The sequence below is a fragment of the Equus caballus genome, chromosome 6, assembly GCF_041296265.1.
Source record: "Equus caballus isolate H_3958 breed thoroughbred chromosome 6, TB-T2T, whole genome shotgun sequence".
Lineage (NCBI taxonomy): Eukaryota > Metazoa > Chordata > Mammalia > Perissodactyla > Equidae > Equus > Equus caballus.
In genome coordinates, this window is record NC_091689.1 from 81,534,058 (window position 1) to 81,557,902 (window position 23,845).

Consider the following 23,845-nt stretch of genomic DNA (forward strand, 5'->3'; position numbering starts at 1 on the left):
AATTATGAGAGAACTCACTTACATCCTAGTTCATTGAGTAAGACCTTCATGACCCTTTGACGACATTGCACACTCCCCAAATAGGGAAGAGTGACTAAGTGACTAGTGAGCTCTTAGTTATTGTGGCTAGAAGAACCACTGACCTACAAAAACAAGCTGATTTCAGTCCTAAGAGGTGTATAACCTTAATTACAAAGGTCTCTGAAATCTCTCAGCAAACTATTGTGTAAGACTGACTGGTAAAAGCCTGTTTGGGCTCCTTTACTCCTGACCTCCACAAGGCCACTCAGGCTTCTGAGATGGAAACACAAGAGAAAGAGTGCACTTTCAGGCCTTTTATGAAGAACTTTAGTCCCAGCTTCTCTGTGGAGTCAGTTATCTCTGGTCACCAAGGGTGATAAAAACAGAGTCCAAGTGTGTGGAGTTTATAAACGTCCAACCATGGGAAAACAACTTGCTCATTCAGGACTCTTAACTGTTGTAAACTAAGTGGTGTCCCTTGCAACTGGTCAGCCCCCCGATGAACGATCCAAGAGGCCACTGAGATAACGGCCTTGCTCACCTTGACTAAGGCAGAATGCAAGTACATGTTGTGTGGCATGATGACAGCTCCCACGATGCCCACAGCCTGCTCAATCTGTGGGGTGCGACAGCCTGAACAGCCTGGCACGAACATGCCCTTGAGTACCTGGCTCTGGCTGGGTCTCACTGTAATATACTACAAACCAAATGACAACTATTAGCCTTTACTGCAAAATGAGACTAAGTACTGGAAATGCTCAGCATCCTTTACTCCTTACAACTCCTTCTTCTTCAACAACTATCTAGGACAATGAGGAATATGGAATTATCAAAAAAGCAAGCAGCGTAAGGGGCTTGCTGCCAGAGGTCAGAGAATTCAGTACCAGGGTATCATATTCTAGATATACAAAATAGATGAGTATAGAATGTAATTAATATTCTAAAGGAATAAAATGGCTGCTAAGTGCCTTATTGATATGAGCTTCACAATAACTCCTATGAGACAGATCCAGAAATACAGAGTAAATTCTGATTATCCACATTTACCATGCTTCTGTTCATCTATGTTCATCTAAAAATCACTTACGTTTGCCACTAGCATATGCTGAGACTCATTCATTAACACTTCTTACATGTACTTTTTCTGGTTCAGCATTTCTCTTGGAAACCTGAGAGCAAGCTGCATAATCTACTCATAGATTAGATATATTTTTTGGTTTTTTGTGGGTTTTTTTTTTGAAGATTAGCCCTGAGCTAACAACTGCTGCCAATCCTCCTCTTTTTGCTGAGGAACACTGGCCCTGAGCTCACATCCGTGCCCATCTTCCTCTACTTTATAGGTGGGACACCTACCACAGCATGGCTTTGACAAGTGGTGCCATGTTCGCACCTGGGATCTGGACCGGCGAACCCGGGGCTGCTAAAGTGGAATGTGCGAACTTAACCGCTGCGCCACCGGGCTGGCCCTAGATATATTTGTTAAAGTTTAACCAGGCCAATAAGCAGAAATCAGTTTATAACGATTGGACATAGAAAGATGCTCTTACTGCATATAATGGTACTGATTCCCAGGAATGTTTGGGTTGGGGCACAAATCAGGAAATATCCACTATATCCCCTAGTTTTAACTGTTGTAATACAGGGAAAGTTCAAGCTGTAGTTAATACAAACCAGGATAGCAAAACCGAACCCTCTAAGTTAAAAGCCAAGAATAAACCTGTAATCTCCTCCCTAACTTTCTCCAAGGCTGTTCTGTTGTCAGGATGGCCAACTTGGAACCAGGGAGTCTAGTCTGGAAAGTCCTAGAAAGTCTAGTCATTTTTGACCTAGGAGTCCCTGCAGGCCTTCCTGGGCACTACTCTTTGCTATAGATCATATTCCTTCAAAATTGGCCCAGGGATGAACTGGCTTTTTGTTAACACACATACAATTAAACCATCCTAGCATTATACTATCTTTTAAAATAAAAGGGAAAAAAAATTTTGTTTTAAAAAGGTAATGAATCGCCTATAATACTTGCCTCATATCCAAATGTGAGGGCCATAACGGTGATAAGAAAGCCAAAAAATGCTTCTAGCTTCCGCAAGCCTAAAGAGAAAAATGCAGCAGTGAGCTCACAGAAGGCAGACTTCCCCATCAGCCACAAGATGGAAAGTGGCTCCTTTGACTAATCCCTCCATTCCCACTCTCCTTACCATATTTGTCCAAAAAGAGAAATACAAAGGTATCTGCAATGGTGATGAGAACTCCACCCCAGAGAGGAACCCTAGGTCAGAGATGAGAAACGGAGATTAGGGGCTGGCCCAGTGGCACAGTGGTTAAATTTGCATGCTCTGCTATGGTGGCCCAGGGTTTGTGGGTTCAGATCCCAGGCATGGACCTACATACTACTCATCAAGCTATGCTGTGGCAGTGTCCCCCATACAAAACGGAGGCAGACTGGCACAGATGTTAGTTCAGGGACAATCTTCCTCACCCAAAAGAAATAATTAAAAAAAATTTTTTAATTTTAATTTTTTTTTTTTTTCAAAAAGAGGGGGGCTAGCCCAGTGGCATAGCAGTTGAGTTCACACATTCTGCTTTGGTGGCCTGGGATTCACAGGTTTGGATCCTGGGCGCGGATCCACACACCACTCAAGCCACGCTGTGGTGGCATCCCACATAAAGTACAGGAAGATTGGCAGATGTTAGCTCAGCGACAATCTTCCTTGAGCAAAAAGAGGAAGATTGGCAACAGATGTTAGCTCAGGGCCAATCTTCCTCACAAACACACACAAAAAGAAATGGAAATTAAAGGAAAGAAAAACGCTGAGAAACACTCTTCCCAACAACTGTCCAGATATACAACACATGGAAAAGCAAGAACTTAAGAGAGAAGGGACAGTGACAGGAGGCCAGGCCTTCAGTAGTTTAGATCACACCATCAACTGAATTACATTCATTTAAACTTTGATTGTTCTAGTATGTCAGACATTTAGGATACAAAGCTGAAAAGTATGGTCTTACCCTTTAAGGAGCTCACCTTCTAGTGGGATAAACTGACGTACAAATAAATAATTGTAATACAAATGCCACACACTGTATAATAGAGGTATGTATAACCTGGCATAAGAACATAGAAGATATCGAGTCTACATCTGCCAGGGGAGAAGAAACTGGTTCCAGAAAGGTTCCACAAAAAAAAATAATACTTGAGTTGAATCTTAAAAATTGACAATGCGTTGGGTTTTTGTTTTTACATTTGCTTTGAAATCTAGCAAAATGCTGATTACTTTCTAGAGGAAAACCCCCTCACCTTCCCATAGACAAGAGATTGATGGCAATGGCTGAGCCAATAACTTCTTGCATATCTGAGCCAATGATAGCCAACTCCACCATCAGCCACAGGATAATTCGTGGGACCTAAATACCAAACAGCAGAAAGACACAATTCTAATTAATCATTTCTAAGATTTTCCTCCATAGTTTAGAATTCACACTTTGGCAATGACCCATAAACAGTTCTTTATAAGCATTCAGTCTAGAGATGAAGTACCAGAACTTTGCTCCACTTGGCCCATCATCGTATTGTAGCCGCTAGCTGGAAAAGGCAAAGGTGCTTCCACGTGGCAGAGCCTATGAGCCAAGGTCAGGGCAGCAGCTGATCCTAACTTTTTCTCTTTCCCTTCCACTCAAGAGAGGAGTGGAATTTCCATTCATTAATTTCCACTTAAAATTTCCTGTCTAAAAATAATTCTAAAAGTTTTAGGGGAAAATGAAGATACTAATATGGTCAAAATATTGTCCAGGAGAGAACAGAAAATGAGTGCAGAAGAAAATATCTATCCTGACCATAGCTGAAGGGACAAAACACATGTGAAAAGGCTAGTGCCATCCTTAATGTAATAATAATACAGAAGAAAGTGAAAAAGGATGGACATGCAAAACGGCTCTGGGAAAAGTGGTTGGAACTGGATGGTGTATAACAAAATAGGAAACTAATCTGGTCAAACAATCCAGCTGAAAGACAAATTTGGTTAATGCTGGCTCACTGAGGCCAGGAAAAGAAAACCACCTCCAGGTACCTACTATCCAAAAACTCTGTCACACAGAACAACTGTTAAGGTACATGAAGAAAGAGAAGCTAAAGAAATGATAAATTACCAAGGGTTTTTTTGAGAAGCATATATGAAAAAAATAAAGCAGATAAAGATACTTTCTCACAGCCAGGAAAGGAAACTAAACACTTAGGACAAATCAGAGGTAGATTAGTATATTATCTAGAAATGAAGCTAGGTTAAAGCTATCTTCCAGACATAGGGTCCATTCCTGCCTTAGGTGGCCATAAGAAAGCCCGAAATGTCCAGAAGGAAGATCTAGAGGACAGCATAACCTCCAGGGTCAGGGTAAATTGAAAAATAATTAGTTGCAAATCCAAAGATCCTGCCACATATAGTTTGTAATAAAAGGAAAAAACTTACTTTTTTCAAATTGATGGCAAAGTCAAAAAAGTAAATATGTATAACGCCAAGTGATGGAGTAATATGGATGGATGTATGAATGAAAGTGCTTAGAGAGAGTAGGCCTCCCTCTCCATGGGCTGGGCACTGCTAGATGCCAGAAAACAAAGTGAATGATAAATTTTTACTCAAACAGCAATTTTCTAAGGAAACTTTGTGGGAAAAAGGTGAATCTCAAGTTAGATTTTGAAGGAGCCAAGAACCATAGCTTAGCAGCAAGAGAGGTTATAAAATCTCCCTTGGGACTGTCATGTTCTCCACCGTTTCAGTACAGTGGAGCCAGCACATATTGCCAGACACATAGATTCTTATGATGAGTAACAGACAGACAGTACATTACTCACCCTGGGATACTGACGATGACACACTTCAGCAAGATGCAGGCCAGTAACCACTCCCAGTCTAGCTGCAAGGCGCTGGAGCAGAAGCCCCACAATGGTGGCCAACAGAAGAATCCAGAGCAACTAAAGAACAAAATCCCACCATAACACTATTAAACAACTCGGGTTTTGAACAAAATCCCACCATAACACTATTAAACAACTGGGGTTTTTTTGTTTGGTTGTTTGGCAACATGAATGGGAAACACTACATTCAGGAAAGAGCCCAGGTCAGGAATCAAGTGACCCGAGATCTGTATCAGATTCTGCACACGACCTTCTCTGTCATCTTGTACCTTTCTGAGCCTTAGTTTCTCCCATCTGCAGGTTCCCCTTTGTTCATGGAAACTATGTGGATAAAATAAAATAAAAACCTGATGGGAAAGTACTTAAGTGTCACTGCCAATGAAGTATCTGCATATAGCCCCCAGGGTTGATGTCCAACAGGCAAGGTAGAAAAAAAGGATGTGAGGGTGTGTGTTGTGTGTATTTAAAAGGGACAGGGGTAGGACTAGATGTTCACCTTAAATCCAGCCACTGCTCCAGACTGCAAATCAGATTCGATGTTTCCTGGATCCAGGTAGGCAATGCTCATAAGAAAGCCTGGTCCCGTGAAAGCCCAGAGTTTACGAAAGCTAAAACAAGAGTACTATACAAGAGAAGAAAAGAAATCAAACTTTTTTTTTTTTTTTTTTAAAGATTTTTTTTTTATTTTTTTCCTTTTTCTCCCCAAAGCCCCTCTGGTACATAGTTGTATATTCTTTGTTGTGGGTCCTTCTAGTTGTGGTATGTGGGACGCTGCCTCAGCGTGGTTCGATGAGCAGTGCCATGTCCGCGCCCAGGATTCGAACCAACGAAACACTGGGCCGCCTGCAGCGGAGCGCGCGAACTTAACCACTCGGCCACGGGGCCAGCCCCAGAAATCAAACTTTTTATCACCTCCAAACTACTCATCTAATTCACTACTAATCTGTTATTTTATCACATATAAAGCAACAATATCAGCTTCACAAGAACAAAGGATTTAGGATGTTGGATACTGTGTGTGTCCAAGTTTCCATCTTATCCAATTCTTATCAACGAGCTGGCCACTTTTCTATCCAAATAAGAGCCCTTCCCTTCCCTGCTCCTTCCATCAGCCTCTTATTCTAAAACCCAAGGAACAATATCAATACCTCTGTGACCAACCATTACCAAAATGGGACAAAAGCCACTGTAAAAATGGAACATGAAATTCATGCTTTCTTAATCAAAAAATAGTCACTAGTACAATTTGGCAACTGTTTTCAAGGCCCTCATTTTCCTCAACAGTTTGTATTTATTCTGATTACAAAACTTCAGTCTTCAGAGATTGCTTGCCAAAATTAGATCTAAGGCTGTTGATCTTGAGTTGTCCGGCAGACTTTTCACTCACAGGCTTTCCCTAAATAATAATATTCTCCTCCAAGAACCTGTCACTAACCTCCTCCTCAGGAATGGCGATTTTCTCATCAAAGTAGGTGGTGAAGGGTTCCTCTGAGTGCCCAGTAGACTGAGGAAGAGAGGAGTTACTATAGGCAGAGTTGATGGCACCAAGACTGGCAGAGTCCCCATGGTCTCCAGAAGCATCATCTGAATTAACAGATTTGAGAAGAAATTAATAAAAATGAACAAATACGCTAACTCTACCTTAGTAATACTGAAACTAAATCTTTTTAATACCTAAATGCACAAGACCAGCCTGACTCTAGCACAATTGATTTCCAATAGTTTATTTTTATTTATATTTTTAATAAATTAATTTTTGAACAGGCAATACATTCACATCATTGAAAATTCAAGAAGTACAAAAAGGCTTATGGTAAAAAAGCTCCCTCTCACCCATCTTCCACAGTCACTAAGCTCTAAATCAGTCTTAACACTAATCTCACAAATGGTTTTCCTACCTTCACACTTCTATTCCTATTGGCAATTTTCAGACCTATTTCACTTTCTTCTAAAAATACTGATGTCTAGGGCTCAAAATATAACATTCCCAGACTAGCCCCATTGGTACCTAAAATCGTAACTTTTAGAAGAAACTAACTAGATCAGTCTAGTGGAAGACATACACATACATACATACACACACACAAACACACACACAAACATCCCCATTATTGGGCAGGACTTACTCAAAGAATTATCCTTGGACATTATACCTCTGTCAGGCTTCTCAAAAAATGTGGAAGCTTCAAAATCCTCCCACAGCTCAAGCTAAAATCTGCAGCTGCAGGGAAACCACCACGCAAGAACCCTCTGCCTCCTGACTAAGGTCTGCAGTGAAGAGCCTCAGGTCACGGGGTGCTGGCACTCTCGTGACAGGAGGGCTCTTCTCAGAGGAGCATCAGTGTTCCCTCGAGATCTGCATTTTGCAGTTCATCTTAAATGCAGGGAGGGGGAGGGCCTGGAGAAAAGGGCTAATCTGCCAGAAAGATACAAAGCCCAGTGTGCTGTAGCCATCAAATGGCTATTTTGAACCACGAAACTCTAATCTCAGTGTTTCCAAGAAATCCCTGCAGCCTCCAATTAGCCAAACAAAAGCTTTCTTTCTACAGGGAGCTGACCCACTTCATCTTAAGTGGCCCTGAATTGATGAGGAAATTTACAGAAAAGGAATGGAAATTCTAAAGGGGAAATTTAGTATTAGGAACGATTAGTCAAAGCACTCAAGAAGTTCTAATCAAACACACAGTAGAAGGTGCTCACTCAGTATTTTACTGCTCCATACACATCTCAAGTGCCAGGAGCAGCCAAAGCACTCTGGACGTCTTTATGCCAGGTCTGCAAATAATACTGCCCCGCAAGCATTACTGCTATAGAAGCCAAACTTGTAGCTATTTTGGCTCATCTCAGAATTAGAAGTAAGATATGAGGCAGGTCTCTGTGCCTATAAACCCATTTTCAATTCACCAGATGGTGACTTCTGAATGGAGCAGGTCTCCATGATGATATTGTCGGCTGGGGTAGAAGAGATGGGGACAATTTTTGTTGGAATAGGGAAGCAGGAAAATAATGTAAATTTATATTATTGACTTAAGCCTAAAACCAAACAAAAATTAGACAATAACACAAAGCTGTAAATTACCATCTGGCATCTTCTGTTCAGGACCCAACACCATGGTGGATACCTGAGTGCCGGAGTTCTTAGAATAGGATTCTGGAAAGGAGAAAAAGGAGGGGGAGGAATTAGCAAAAACAAACAAGTTCAGAACCAGCATTTTGTTACTCTGTACAAATCAACATTTACTGGGTGAAAAAAGTAATTCTTCTACTGAATTAGATAACCTCGAAAATAATTAGTTATCAGAGTATGATTAAAATTTATTTAGTAAAAAATGTAAAAGTCTTAAACACATTTTTGCTAGGAAGACTTCAAAACCAAACTGAAGCAGAAGGTATTTTGGAGAAGTAGGCAAACACTTTTTTGTGTGTATATGTGGTGAGGAAGACTGGCCCTGAGCTAACATCTGTTGCCAATCTTCCTCTTTTTTTGCTTGAGGAAGATTGTCCCTGAGCTAACATCCATGCCAATCTTCCTCTATTTTGAATGTGGGATACTGCCACAACATGGCTTGATGAGTAGTCTGTATGTCTGCACCTGGGACCTGAGCCCACCAACCCTGGGCCACTGAAGCCGAGCGCGGGAACTTAAGCACTAAGCCACTGGGCCAGCCCCTTGGCAAATACTTCTTAAGGAACATCCACAGAGAGGTGCTAGGCAACCACGCAGTTTCTGCTTTTGCCTCCAGATTAACCCAAATATCTAAAACCACACTGATTTCGCCCCATTTTTACGAGTTTTTAAGGACAGCGATCTGTAACTCTCTTGATCTAACAATTTAAGTTAATGCTTCAATTTTCTGGGAAGGGGGAGAAAAGCACATCACCAGCATACTGGTAGTGGAGGACCACTATTCTCAGCCTCAAAGTTCCCTGAGAAGAGACCTCAGCTATAATGTTTCAGATCTCATTCCCCAACCCTTCAACAACTGGGAGAAGAAACTAATGACCATGGCCCTCCCCTCCTGGGCTCTCAAGGAGAGCTAAGGACCAACAGGACCAGGCATGGTCTGCAGGATGCCAGCAATTCTCTCCATCCTGCAATAAGCAACCTGTGGGGGATGGGGTGTCCCAGATGTCCAGCATCCTATTGGGTTAAGTTTAACTGGGGGGATGGGAGGATATTAGTAAGCCCATTTGGCCACAGATCTATGGCATATTCTCTAGTCAGCCCCACCAATAAGGGTGTTTTTTTTTTTATTTCAATTAAGTAATTAAAGAATCTACTTCCCAGTTGATTCCAAATTTAGAAGGGAAAAGACAAGGTAATATTTATTGTTACCCCCTCACACACTTAAATCTCAATAACAACTATCCTACTGAAAAAGTCATGAAGCCTTCCTTTAGCTTTCTTTTACTGCTTAGTCTTTTCCACTCTTGTCCCTTTTTTGCTTCTACTTTCTTTTTCAGATAATCTACTAACATATTCTATACCTATCTTATAAAATTACAGAGTTCAGCTCTGAAGGGGATTTTACGTTTCATCTGTCTTCTGGGGTGTAAATCATACCACCACTCGTTAATTTGGAAAACATAATCTTTCATCTCTATAGTCACCAATATCAACTATTTTCTTATAATGGACGACTAGCCACGTCCCTCCTATCAGATTTTGAGCCACCAGATGGCTAAACACCAGCCAACAGACCTCAATGACACTTTCTAAACCCAAACCCTCTTTCAGCCAGTTACAAGATCACCTCACCAAAATGGGATTTACATATCCGACCACACCGAGTATCAGTAGCCACTTGGATTCCAATCACAGCAGAGCTCCTTGGCCCCACCCAGAACGTTTTTACTTTTATTTTATATATAATTCTAAGAAGCCAGGTTATCAGGTTATCCTAACCCATACTAAATTAGAAACCACAAATCAGATCTGAGACTATGGCTCTTACAGGAAAAGGTCTTGAGCCATTTGGTATGAGCCAAAAAAGTCCTTGCTTATATTTCAATCAGCTCTGAGAACATTATTATTTAAAATATTACTATTAATATATTATTAATATTATATTATTATTATTAAGAACAACTCAAGTTTCTAATCATGGCCCTACTCACCAAGAACTGATTAAATTAGATTACTTTTGTAGTGATGGTTGATACCCTGTTTAAGAAGGCACAGAGGGGTTGGCCCCGTGGCTGAGTGGTTAAGTTCCTGTGCTCCGCTTCGGTGGCCCAGGGTTTCACTGGTTTGGATCCTGGGCGCCGACATGGCACTGCTCGTCAAGCCATGCTGAGGCGGCATCCCACATGCCACAGCCAGAAGGACCCACAACTAAAAATACACAACTATGTACCAGGGGGCTTTGGGGAGAAAAAGGAAAAATAAACTCTTTAAAAAAAAAAAAAGAAGGCACAGAAATGTTTAATACATTTGAAGACGACTCCTATCCAAAATAGGCTTTTAAGAGTTATATTTAAAAAAGAAACAATTGAGATAGCAGTGTTTTTCCAAGCCTGTAGTCTGCAAAAGTGACAGTCAAATAATTTTAGACAGAAATATTTCATGATGAAATTTTTTTTTTAAAGATTTTATTTTTTTCCTTTTTCTCCCCAAAGCCCCCCGGTACATAGTTGTATATTCTTCGTTGTGGGTCCTTCTAGTTGTGGCATGTGGGACGCTGCCTCAGCGTGGTTTGATGAGCAGTGCCATGTCCGCGCCCAGGATTCGAACCAACGAAACACTGGGCCGCCTGCAGCGGAGCGCACGAACTTAACCACTCGGCCACGGGGCCAGCCCTGTCATGATGAAATTTTTAATTATTATTAGTATTCTAAGTGATTATTCCTAGACTAATTACATACAGAGTGGATAAAATACAAGAAGTCTGGTCATCTCTCTGAAATCTCAGGAATGTATTATTCCAAGAGAGAAAATGGACTCTAGATTCCAACTTTCTCATCAAAACTTTGAGTCAGCACACCATAAGCTCCATTGTTTACAGTGTCCATAAAACATAACAGGACAGGGAACAGTGAGGGTCAGTTATGCTTTGTGAGCCGCACACTATTTAAGTCTCCATGACAACGTAACACCACATGGAAGCAGTAAGTTAATCTTAAGATGGGTTTTCTCTCTAGGATGGCACCACCAGGTCACTTCAGTCATTTAATTACATTAAGGAAAAGATGAGGTTGCGATACAAGCAACCAGAATCAACCCAGCAATATTTCGATAATTACGATTAATACTACTTTGATATTCTAGTTCACCTCTAACTATAAAGTGCCACCTTGTCTTAAAGCCAGTAAGTTTCCTATCAAACAGCAATCAACAACAGAAAAATGGCACTCATGGTTAAATTTAATATAACTATTTTTTCCCATTCCTTATCAAAAGTTGTAAGACTGTTTTACAAGATAAAAATGCTAATAAAGTTACATTTTCTGTGTAAAATAACAAAAGTCTACATATCCTTTGACTCAGCAATTCCACTTCTAAGAACGCATCCTAAAGAAACACTAAATATCCTAAAGGATATTTCCCATAGCATTGTTTGCACTATCAAAAGACTAAAAACAACCTAGATCTTAGCAGGGGACTGGTTAAATAAACTACGTACATTCATAGGATGGAATACCATGCAGCTATTATAAATAAGGCAGATCTACATGTATTGATAGGAAACAATCTCCAAGGTACATTTTTAAGTAGAAAATCCATCAGAGAACAGTGTGCTATCATTACATAGTAAAAAGGAGAATACACACATGTACATCTACAGACTATCTCCAAAGGACACGCCAAAAACTGGTAATGCTGTCCTTAAGAGGAAGAAGTGAGGGAGCACAAATGAGGTCAGGTGAAAGGAAGACCTCTCACTCAATATACAGTGTATTATCGTTTTGCACTTAAAATTTTCTTTTACTGTGTACATGTATTATTTACCTTTTAAAAATGGAAGGTCATATGGATTCATGCAGCTTCTCAACAAACACTTGAGGGATGTTCAGTTGAACTCTGATAAAAGCTCCTGTAATGGATAATCAGACAGCTGCAGCTGTCCAGCTGGCAGGCATATATTGCCTTAAGCTTAACTTACTACTACTTTGTCTTAGCGCCCAAATAGCCATGCTCTGAAATTATGATTCGGGAGTTTGACCTGAATTAGAAGCCACCTCCTCAGGAAAGCTTTTCTCGACTCCCCAATTTGGGTTAAATGGCCCTCCTTCATGTTCCCCCAAGGCACTTGCTGCTTACCACCATCATTACTCTTATCATGTTATCTTGAAATCATTTATTCCCTGATACTATCCTTGCAGCTTTTCTGTAAGTCTGAAAGCATATCAAAATAAAAAGTTATCCCCCAAAACACACACTAGCTATAATAAGTTCGGAACATCTAGTTAACAACTCCATGTTCTCTTAGCATTTACAAGAACTCTGGAAGAACAATTTGGATAGCCCAAACCTGTTTTAAAAATATGCCCCAAGAAAGTCTGAAATACTGAATATTAAAATACATATGACTTAAACTTTTTTCCCCTATGGTTTAAAAAATTTTTTCAATTTGAAATAATTTTTTTCTATAAAATTCCCCCGTAGAGTGCAAAGGCACTCACAATCATTTCACTGATTTTAGAGCTGTGTTCAAAAGGTCTCCCCAAAATTAACTGTAAGGTTTAAAGAGGAACGTTTTTGAACAGTCCTCTAATTCTTTCCCTCTTTTTTCCTCCCTGTCCCTATATAAATAAAATCAAAGACCACATTAAGTAGGAAAAGAACTTTCAGAGAGACAACCAGAAAACTGTTTGCATGGAAGCAACTGATTAAATGTGAGCAGGAATGTTTAAAGCTGACTGGCAAAGACACCTCTTCTCCCTCTTGAAGCTTCCCTCAGACAACGTTCAGCGCCAGCAACATGCTGGTAACAAAGTGGAAACTGCCAGATGCACAGACCAAGGCTTTAAATCCACTTTTTAAAGGGTATCACTTCATTTGTCCTAAAGAACCTGTAAAGATTTCCAGATCCCTCTAAAATTCCCTTTTCCCTAAAGGTCTACTTTAAGGCTAAAGTATTTGATACTCCTACTAAGCCATTACTATTAATCTAACAACTGTGTTGTACAAGATGCTCTTCATGAAGGTGAGCTCCTGCCCTGAGACAATTTGGAGTCAACAAAACTCTGAAATATTCAAGTGGTTCAAACAGGGCTAATTGTTTTCTGAACCCTATGTATTTTAATAAGGAAGATTACTAGCCACTTTTTTTTAAATGAGAGATTATTACTTCCTCTGTTTTTCCATTACAGGTCAATGAAAAAGCACCATCTTCTGAGTCTCTTCATCAAGGATATCCATCTAATTAGTTCCCAAACTCAATCTGCCCCAACTGGCAATGAGTGGAGAGAAACAGCTTAGAAAAGCCATGTGAATTCCTAAATTATTCTTGAGGATGTAAAGTTTGGAATTATTTTTTAAATTTGGATAAGTGTACCCTATTTTTCTCTTAAGAAAATGAATTTAATATAAAATTGATAAAATGAAAAGAAAAGACAGGTTGAAGACTGATTACATCTACTTCTGGACAGAAGGAACAGTGAAAAGCCCCTCTGGTGTTCGTTTAAAATAAAAGGCTTAAAAACTCTAATCTTCCCTGCCTAAGCAGGTAGTGTGAGAATGTCTTCAACTGAAAGCCAAACAAGCACGCCCAGTTCATAAAGTACGAACAGTACTGCTATTGTACAATGTGCTTAATACACATCAGGGCCTCTGCATGTGCATATGTCTCTCACTCTCTCACTCTGGCACAATGGCCACTGAGATACCAACTTAGACTGTTCTTTGTTTTACTGACTCTGGATGCCATAGTAATAATCTCAAAATCGGAGACATCTTACTTAGTCTCTCAGAGAACCACAATTTCAACTCAACATCAAGTTTCCTGTTTCTCACCTGAGTTGGACTTCTGAGAATCCGTTATAGTTGAAAGAAAAACCTAACATTGAGAACATCTAATGATAAAGAAAGAAGAAAAAGAGAAAATGTTAAGCAGCAAGAAGAGGAGAGAGGGAGTAAGATATGTGGTGGCAGAATACAGCCGATAATGAAACTGGCTGCCTGGGTGTCAAAGACGATAACAGCTGGGAGAAATGCGGCCAGGCTGTCAAGAAGGACTGATCTTTTAGACAAAAATATCAGTCATCAACCAGAGACTTCAGAATTAGAAGGGCCTGATACCTGTTAAATAGAACTCTTCATTTCCTCTGCTCAGTGCTCTAAGGCTTAACCAGCTTCCAAACCTCCTTGACTACTCGCTTACATATCAGGGTCACTAAAGTCTTACTCCTAGAGGCTATAGCTTGGTTTCGTTCCTCCCAACTCTCACAGAGTGAGCTTCCTCTGATTTCCTCCTAACCAGAAGTTTACAGCAGTGAGTTTCCCTTTAGGGGACCAACCTCAGCAGTGCATTTCCCTTTAGGGAACCAACCTGGCCCCTTGGCCTGACACCTCTGTCCTGGAACACAACTCCAAGCTCTACAAATAATTTCAAAGACCTCTTTATACTGAAATAAGAAGAGTCTATTAAATCAGTCTATACCCACTTCTTGACTCAGAAAAAATGTTTTGCCCTCATACTTGCTTGAGTCGCTTTTCTCTGGCAAATGCGAAGAATGATTATCATTAGGTTAAATTCAACTCATTTATTCCAATGCCAGATACCAGCACCCCTCCAGATGTAGACCGGGCTTAGCAATTTTAAGTACATATTTTTCTCAATGTTTCTTTTCTTAAAGCAAAGAAAAATTATACATAAAGACAGACACATACTACAAGATTCTCCAGCCTTCTACATGCCTCCTTCTGCTTTTTTGGAGCCTGTCAAAATTTTAATAATTAACTAGTAGCCTTCTCCTTTCATTACCTAGGAGTTTTCACAGATACTTGATTATCAGTGATAAATGGGACCAAAGCAAATAAAAATAACCCATACAAAGGGCCAGCCTCAGTGGCCTGGTAGTTAAGTTTGGCATGCTCCACTTTGGCAGCCTGGGTTCAGTTCCAGGGCAAGGACCCACACCACTCGTCTATCAATGGCCATGCTTTAACAGAGGCTCACACTCAAAACAGAGGAATACTGGCAACAGATGTTAGCTCAGGGAGAATCTTCCTCAGCAAAGAAATAAATAAAATCACCCATACAAGTTGACCTACTAGCAATAAGCACTAAGACTGAGAACCCTAATTTCCTAATTTAAGTTTTTACTGGAAACTTTGGTTCTTATACTAAAAAAGGGTAAATTAAATTAAAAGGAGAAAGGAATTGGACAATAAATATATTTTCATCATTCTTGGCCAATTTTTATATTCCATTCTGATTTTATTAAAATATAGTTTATAATACATACATGTTTTATTTTATCCATGATATTCCTGATGATACCTGGAGGGCTCTTCTTTTTATGTCTCCGGGGGCCAACAAATGTTAATTGTTCAATATATGTTTGTTAAATTATCAAAAGAATAAATGGCATCCAATGAGTGAGACAAGGGTTTAGGTCTACTAACTGCTTATATTCTGCACATTCAAATGCTCCCTGCCTTCTTTTTCAAAATATTTTATTCAAATCACAGAGACTCAAATAATAAAGATGACAAAAATATTAGGGCAAAAGGCTTCCCTTTCTGCATCAAACATTCAACCTTTTAAAGACATCACTCCCTTTCCTCCTTATTCAAGCGCAAATACAGAGGTTTCACAAAGACACTGTCCTCCACTCTCACCAAGCCAACATCCATCTTTCAATCCTATAGAAGTACTACATTGTCTTATTCCAAAGTTAAATAACTAAACTTATACCATCTGTACCACAGCCAAATTGTGCCAGCGTACTGCTGCATAGGCAACGTTCTTCAAAGTTTCTCATTTTGTGATTAGTTCCCAAAAATGCTATGTATACAAATAGCAGATTCCTTGGAAGGGGAGAATTGGAAAACAAAAGTCTTCCATTAGAACCTTCCAGACAGCACAAAGAGAACTTGAGAGGGACTTTTAAGCTCACAGAAGGGGCATAAACCAGTCATTTGTATTGATATACATAGTGAGGAGGCAGGGAATAAAGATGTCTTTGACTCCACAGCACCCACTCAAGTTCTAAGCACAAAAAGTCAAACAGGAAAGATGCTACTTTGTGGATACCATTCTCTAACCTCTAACCTTCACTGAGTCAAAACTGAACCACAGCTGCCTGCTTAGCAGCTCTGCAGAGCAATCCAAGGAACCACTGCTGATTTCCTAACAGCAGAATAAGATTAGATTAGTACCAAGCTTCCTCATTCATTAACAAGAAATGCTGCCAGGCTGCCCAGAAATTCCCCTCCCAAGTCCCACAGCCATTCCGGAAACATGAAAAACCAAGTATGCTGCAATCATGGCCTTTTTGGTATGGGGTCCAAAATAAACTGTGCCTGGGCCAGGACCGTAAATGAAATATTATCCAGTGAAAAACTAAATATCCAAAGAAGTTCTCAAGTTTCATTTATCAAAGACAGATCAAGTGGGGCCAGCCCAGTGGCACAGAGGTTAAGTTCCCACCTTCCACTTTGGCGGCCCGGGGTTTGGTGACCCGGATCCCGGGTGTGGACCTACACACTGTTTGTCAAGCCATGCTGTGGCAGGCGTCCCACATATAAAGTAGAGAAAGATGGGCACAGATGTTAGCGCAGGGCCAGTCTTCTTCAGCAAAAAGAGTAGGATTGGTGGCAGATGTTAGCTCAGGGCTAATCTTCCTCAAAAAAAAGACCACGTACAATGATCATTTCCAACCTTATTTAATGATAAAATAAACACCCAGCAGAAAGCCTCTAGTCACACATAATTATACTATACCCTCAGATCAAGGTTTAATGACATGGATGAAAACTATGGGCCTAAGGGTTCATTAACAACAGGCTCATAGGATTCTGAGCAAAGGATAAGTAATAAGGTCAGAATTCTTTAATTTGGAATCTTCAAAGGGAAAGAAGGCATATGCAGGTAATAATAAAAACTTCTACATGCCAGGAACTGTTCTAAGCACTTTATATATATTAGCTCATTTCATACTCACCAACAACTCTATAAGATTGATATTATCATCAGTCCCCATTTAAGTATGTAGAAGCAAAAACAGAAGCCAAGCAAATTGCTCAAAGGTTTACACAAGCCAAGAAGTCGTGCAAATGGTTGGGCTTCAGATACCACAGGAGTCAACATAAACATAGCAACCCCTGGTTTCACCAACATGCACTAAAATTATGGCCAGCAAAAGTTTCTGGAAACCTATTCCGCTTGCCTCTCCTTCCACATAATTTCTGCTTTTGCTTTCCCCTTTAAAGAGATGTCACATTCCTTTAACTTCCTAACACTCCTTTGGAAGCAGTGGACAATATGAGGGTATCTTCATCTCAGGAAGGAAAACACAAGCCCAGGTTCCCCAACGTCTCCTCTAATGACGCCCTTGGAAACAGTCACATGAGGTAGGGTATTTGGGAAAACTGAAAGTGAAAAGGAATCCAAAGGCGGGATATCGAAAAGTAAGCGACAACTTTAAAAGAAAGGACACAGGAAAGCGAGCAGCCGGAGAGCGTCCACCCCGCTCACATACCGTGTGCCATAACGGCCCGACCGACGTGCCCCGGGCCGGCCAGCTGCACAAAAAACCGTAAAACCAACCCACACGCAAGCACTCGGCCGCCCGCCCGGCCCTTCACCAGAAGGCGCCCCATGGACGTCGGCTGCCCTAAAAGGCGTTTTTCCGCTGAAGTGAGGCAGCGGGAGGCCCAGGGGCCGGACGGGGCCAGGCGCTCGGCAGGTACGAAGGCGGCAGCGGGAAACTTGCCACTTGCCCGTCGGCCTCCGCCGCGGGTCCAGCAGGGGGTTCAGCCATTTCTCCGAGGCCGCAGCAGGGAAGGGGCCAGGTCCCTGCGACCTCTGGCCTTCGCCGCCACCCCCGGAGCCTGACTCTCGGGCTTCCTTCGAACAATGCGGCTCCATCTGGACCCCGCGCCTGAGGCCTTCCCTGTCCGCACCGCCCCTCGCAGCCCCGCACGGCCCTCCGTGCCCCACACTGGCCCCGGAGCCTGCTCCCAGGCCCGCCCCCGAGCCACCCTGCGTCCTCCCCACCCGCCCGGGGTGAGCTGAGCGCCCGCGTGACCCCTGACCTCGTCTGCCCCTCACCTTACCCGCTCCGCCACCACCTGACAGGCTGCCCCCACGCCAGCGGCTCCATAGCCCTGGAGCCAGCGCCAAGCCGGCCAACCCCCAAAACGCCCCGCGATTGGCCGACAGGACTGCAGCCGCACATTCCTATTGGCTGGATTCCCCGTATTCCCGAGGCGGCCGGCGCGCGTGGCCAGCTGACAGCGTGGCCCGAGGCTCCGCCCACCCCGAGGTCAGCCAGGAGGCGGGGCCCCGGCGGCCCCTGCGGGACCTGCGTACTGAAGGTGCGGGCTTGTGCTGGTCCAACCCACAGAGCGTGGCTTTGGAGGCTCCCGCTCGGGCAGCCCGGGAACAGATAAATTTCCTGTCTAGTCCGTCAGGTACTGGCAGTTAAACCCCTTTTTTCTGGAGACCTGGCTTTCCGAGGTACAGCTCCACCTTATAAAGCATAGCCACCTGGCAGGACCATTTCTTCTGTCCCCCAGAGCCACATCATAATATCTGCTGCCCCACCAAGAGCGTCCCACACCTGGGAGGAACGCCGCGAAACACCAGCTAGTGCAGCCAGTTCGACCGCCTCGGATGCCCTGCTCCCAAGCCTCAGTAATGAATGGTTTCCCCCATCCTACACAGCTGCCTCGCTTCTTCCCAGAGCTTTATCTCCACCTGCCCATAAGCAACCCCACTCCATCCCCAGCCTAACCTCACACCCCAATCTTTCTCTGAAGATGACGGCCAGACTAGTGGTGCTTTAGAGGGGAGAAAATAAATGGTCAAACTGCCCTAATTTTCTGGAGTGTCATTTAGCGCAACCAGAAACATTCTTAGACCCCCCTACCGCTTACATTAAAGATAATGAAGCTTATCTACCAAATCTTAGGCCTAGAAAGGAAAAGCATAAACCCCTCCAACTTCTTTCTTCAAGTAAAAACTGCTAGGAGAAAATTTTATTAGTTGGGAAAAGAGTCCAAGAGAGGAGAAAAGCAGAGTGAACTGCAAAAAGGAAAATCCAAATAAAGTACAAAATAAAAACAGACTCAGGGACCAAAAAAACTGGGCCGGGCATCATCAGTTATCTGGTACAGGCTGGTTTCTATAGACAATTTCTCCTGGAGAGAAAAGAAAATGCACAAGTTAGTTCTGAGAATCTCTATAACACATCCGGGGAGTTTCAGAAAGGCTTGATGAAGTCCCTCCAGACCAGAAGCTTTCCTTTGGAAACCTCTGCTGCAACTAGAAAACAAAAGGGCTGGAGCCATTCCTGTGGCCCTTCCAGGTCTGCTCAGCTGGGCAACTTCTCTGAGCTGTTGCTAACTTGCCGGCTACTTACTTAGCTCACAGTGTGGAGCTGCCTCTGTCTTAAGCTGCTTCTTCATCTTGCAGAATGGTTTGACTTTTCCCAATGCCGGCTCTTGTCTCTATATATGCAGACAAGTGCGCCTCCCTTGGTTAGATAAGGACACTTTAAATTCCTCTGGATAAGACATTGGTAACGACGCAGCAGGGAATTTCAAAAGGCAAAACCACACCCTTCAAAGCATAATCAAATTTCATCTTTGACCTGCCACGAAAAGGGAAGCATCGTATATCTGCCACTCCTGGATATTAATGAACAGTTGAGTTTGAAAACGTTTGTTCTCAGATTTCATCTGTGTCCCTTTTGGCAGGAGCTGGAGGCTGGCCTGTGACTGCCAGTGGATGAAAGGGGTAGAGTAAAAGCAATTGCTTTTCTTCAGGAAGCCACTCCTGTTGGAGTGAAACCGGTTCGGGCACTTGTACCAGGGCTGCTTGTGCACTAGGACTCTGCTCCCCTGAGACGTGAGCCGAAACCAATTAACCCCAAGCCTGACAGTCCACAATTATTTTCCAGATAGGTACGTGCAGCACCAATGCAATTATGAGGAGTCTCAGAGTATGATTGAAAGTGCCGCCTGGTCTGTCCTTTGGGATCGGAAGGACCCGCTGGCATCAGCCTGGTCAATCAGTGATTCACAGGCAGACAACAAAGCCATGCAAACCCAGGACTCAGTGCCTGATGGAAAAGACGACAACAACAACAAAGACCAAAAAACACCCTGAGACTATAAACAGTCCAGAGCAAGCCCAGAATTTCTCAATCTGGCCGAGTGGAAATGAAAGAATGGGGGAATTTGCCTCAGGCAAATAGTTTAGTAGACCAGCTGGAGGCAAAGCCAGGAAAGGAGAGGCGTTGGGGTGGGGTGAGGAGAATGGGGTAGGACACTGGAAGGAAGAAGTTGCTGGCTTCAGGAAATTTACTGGTAGTTTTAAAGAAAATCTGCTTAGTACCATAAAAACATATGCAAATCAGTGTGACAGATAAATACCTTAGAATGGAAAAGTAAGAAAAGCAGTAATCAATTCATATGAGTCAAAGTAGGCTTCTAGCAAGGGACTCTGGCTCCTACATACACAGGCAGTAGCAGGAACTGTGGATCTTTTGCCCTGGACCCCACATGAAGATCCCTCAAGCACTAAAAGTCATATGGTTACAACCTGATCTCTCTCCTTGTCCTTGGTCTACATCAGTCAAGTTCCCTAAGGCAAAGCTGCCTTAGATCCGGTTGGGTGCCAATTTGTTCTCCCTCAAGGGAAAATAGAAGTACATATGAAGTCATCCATGACTTAAAGTTTTGGAGGAAAAAGCCCTATTTTAGTTTAGGAATTCCAAAAATAGGAATGGATTTTACAATGAGACTCTACCATAATCCCACTGTTTCTTTTACTCAGCAATTTCTCCCAATATACACACCCCCCTCTTGCCTTCTAGGTCCCCAGTTCTCACTTATAGTAACTGACAACTTTAGTCTAATTCTTATTGTGTGTCAAACACTGTATTTAACACATCACAAACATGAATTAATCCTCACAGTAAATTTGTGAGACAGGAAATTAGGAACCTAATTTTGCAGATTAGGAACCTGAGTCTTAGGGAGGTTAAGTAGACCCAGGCTTTGAACACAAACCTGTTAGATCCAAGAACTAGCACTCAGCTACCATCCCGTACTGCCTCCATGTTGTACACCTAAACCAATTCCCTTCCATTCAAATCTAGCTTGAAAATGATCTCTTTCATAAAATCCTATTGATGTAAATGCACTGAACATTCCACGTTACCACAATAGCCAACTCATTTCTGAATAGATGTTAATGCATATCTGTACCATGTATGCCGTTTATTTAACTAGGAGGCTTTTCCTTCCATGCTTTCCTTCTGTCCACTATTCAAGTATTCTTTTTAAATTTTTTTTTTTTTTTTTTGAGGAAGATTAGCCCTGACCTAACTACTGCCAGTCCTCCTCTTTTTGCTGAGGAAGACTGGCCCTGAGCTCACATCCAGGCCCATCCCTCCTCTACTTTATACATGGGACTTCTACCACAGCATGGCTTTTGCCAAGTGGTGCCATGTCTGCACCCGGGATACAAACCGGCAAACCCCGGGCTGCCGAGAAGCAGAAGGTGTGAACTTAACCTCTGCACCACCGGCCCGGCCCCTCTTCAAGTATTCTTTTTCATGCTTTTGTTTTTTCTGAAACAAGTGCCTGGAATTAAGTCCTCCCACCCCTCCTCTTCCTTACCTGGGAAACGCTTCATTTTTATTATTATTGTTCAAGTTTCCCTTAAAATATCCCCTTCTGTGATGCATTCCATGACGCCTCCAGGCAGCATTAGCCCTACATTCTAGGGCTACCCAAGCACTTATTACTGTGCTCTAGCACTAACTCAGCCTGCATATATTTATTGAAAACCTGCTACATACCAGGCACAGGCTGGGTGATACAGATACAAACACAAATAAAATAATGCTTTCTTCTCCCACTAAATTCTGAGTTTCGCCATAGGGGAGATTATCTTATCTTTGTACACCTGGTGCTAACAAAGGGCAGCTATATAGGAGGTGTTCCATAAATGTATTGTCCCATTTTTTAATATGTCATCGTTGTCAGGCAATAAAGAATAATAATTAGGATATGTCTGTTTTTATTTATGTATCTCTTTCCAAAGTTGAGTCTTATCTATCCTAAAAATATTCCTCCCCTGACTCTGCTAGCTTTGTAAGCTATTCCTGTGATAAATGCTGGAATGCACAGGCAGGACCCCCTTTGAGAAAGAAGGGCTTATTACCCCCACTGTTTGGAGTGTGAATGCTGCTGGCAGATGGCCCTCTGCTGTCATGTCAGGCCCTTTTCTCAGGCAACCCACATCAAATGACCGATCTATGTAGGAACATGAAGATTCATCTCACTCACAGAATGCAGGGACAACTTTGAAGGTTGGCTGAACCTTTGTCCTGCATCACAACTTGATTTCTGCACAGACTGGCTTCCTTAGTGTTGATCCCAAGATCACTTCCTAATAAACCTACGGCCTCCATCTCAGAGTCAGCTTCCCTTCTTACTTCTTCCCGTAACCGAAAATCAGTGTTTCTGAAAAAGTGATCTGCACTCACTCCACCTCCTTAACACTCATTTCTTTTTCCACCCTTTGTTATCCACCCTAGGAATTACTTTCTTGTTAGCTAAATGTGATCATCATTGGCCATCTACAATCAGAACCCACTAACTTTTCAACATTATCCATATTTGAAATGTTATACCTTTCCTCTTACAACTGTCTTTTTTTGGCTTCTGTCATACTGCACCCTCTGGGTAGTTCTCCTATTTGAATTGCTCTTTCCCTACTTCCTTCAATTGCTGCTTTTCTTCCTCCTACTCCTTAAAAGTAGGCATTCCTTAAATTCAATCCTTCGTCCTCTTCTAATTCTGCACAATCTGCAATTTCAATGTAATAATACTAGGAACCCACTCAGCATTAGAGACATTCACGGGACAGGTTGGAGTAACGGAAAGAAACTTTTAAGGGTAAAATAGACCTGGAGTCCAGGTCCAGCCAGCTGGGAAACTTTAGATAATAGTTATTAAGTCTTTGTGTTCCACTTCTTTATCTGAAGTGGGTATGATACCAACCTCATAAGGATGCTTCCTATGCTTTTTATTCCCCAAATGCACCAATGTTCTCTTTTGCCTCCGTCTTTTCACATATTGTGCCTCTGCTGGAACATTCTTGCTCTGCCCATCCTTCACCTAGCTAACTCCTACTCACCACTGATGTCTCACTTTACATGTTCCTGCCTCCAAAAAGCCTCTGGGATCCCAGTGTCTGAGTGAGATACGTCTTGTGTGTAGTCCTATGACACATATACGGTAGTCTTCCCTTTCCCATAGCACTATTCCATGGAATTGTTTTCGCTGTTTGTCTGTATCCCTCCTTGAGGGCCAGGACTTTGTCCTGTTCACTGCTGTATCCTCAGGGAGGACTCCAACGCTGGCAGCATCCCTTCATAGCCCCGGTACCATTTCACCTTCCTGATGATGATTCCTAAAGGCCACTCTCTATAGCCTTTTGACCTGAGTTACAACTGCCTCTCACTTTCTCCCTGGATGTCCAGCTAGAAAGTCAACATTGCCATGTCCCAAACTATCCTCCTCTCTACTCAAACCAGCTGGTTCTTACAATTTCCCTATTGTTTCCAGTTTCTGGGACTTAAAAACTGGAAGTCACAGGGCCAGCTCCGTGGCCGAGTGGTTAAGTTCACGTGCTCGGCTGCGGCAGCCCAGGGTTCGGATCTTGGCGTGGACATGGCACCACTCGTCAGGCCACATTGAGGCAGCGTCCCACATCCCACAGCTAGAAGGAC

General features: G+C 42.4%; 1 protein-coding gene and 1 long non-coding RNA gene across 24 annotated transcripts in view; one reads left to right on the forward strand and one right to left on the reverse strand.

Moving 5' to 3' along the window:
- Positions 1-19,829, reverse strand: part of SLC11A2 (solute carrier family 11 member 2) — a 47,722-nt gene extending 27,893 nt beyond the window's left edge. For 4 of the 23 annotated variants that reach the window (XR_011440083.1, XR_011440082.1, XR_011440081.1 and 1 more), the window contains exons 1-9: positions 18,153-18,357; positions 8,007-8,078; positions 6,363-6,511; positions 5,424-5,549; positions 4,865-4,984; positions 3,317-3,423; positions 2,217-2,287; positions 2,042-2,109; positions 563-718 (exon numbers count right to left, since the gene is read on the reverse strand). Coding sequence is in view for 15 of the 23 variants with exons in the window: in XM_070271409.1 (XP_070127510.1) it covers positions 563-718; positions 2,042-2,109; positions 2,217-2,287; positions 3,317-3,423; positions 4,865-4,984; positions 5,424-5,549; positions 6,363-6,511; positions 8,007-8,040 (831 nt within the window). In the remaining 8 variants the exon portion in view is untranslated. Of the gene's footprint in view, positions 1-562; positions 719-2,041; positions 2,110-2,216; positions 2,288-3,316; positions 3,424-4,864; positions 4,985-5,423; positions 5,550-6,362; positions 6,512-8,006; positions 8,079-11,876; positions 11,962-13,883; positions 13,944-15,337; positions 18,123-18,147; positions 18,358-19,459 lie in introns of those variants that run through there. The other 19 variants (XR_011440079.1, XR_011440078.1, XR_011440077.1 and 16 more) reach the window with 13 other exon arrangements.
- Positions 17,643-18,916, forward strand: LOC138924814 (uncharacterized). The gene is made up of 2 exons (XR_011440094.1): positions 17,643-17,782; positions 18,615-18,916. It is a non-coding gene; the product is annotated as an uncharacterized lncRNA (long non-coding RNA).
- Positions 19,830-23,845: the final 4,016 nt, after the last annotated feature.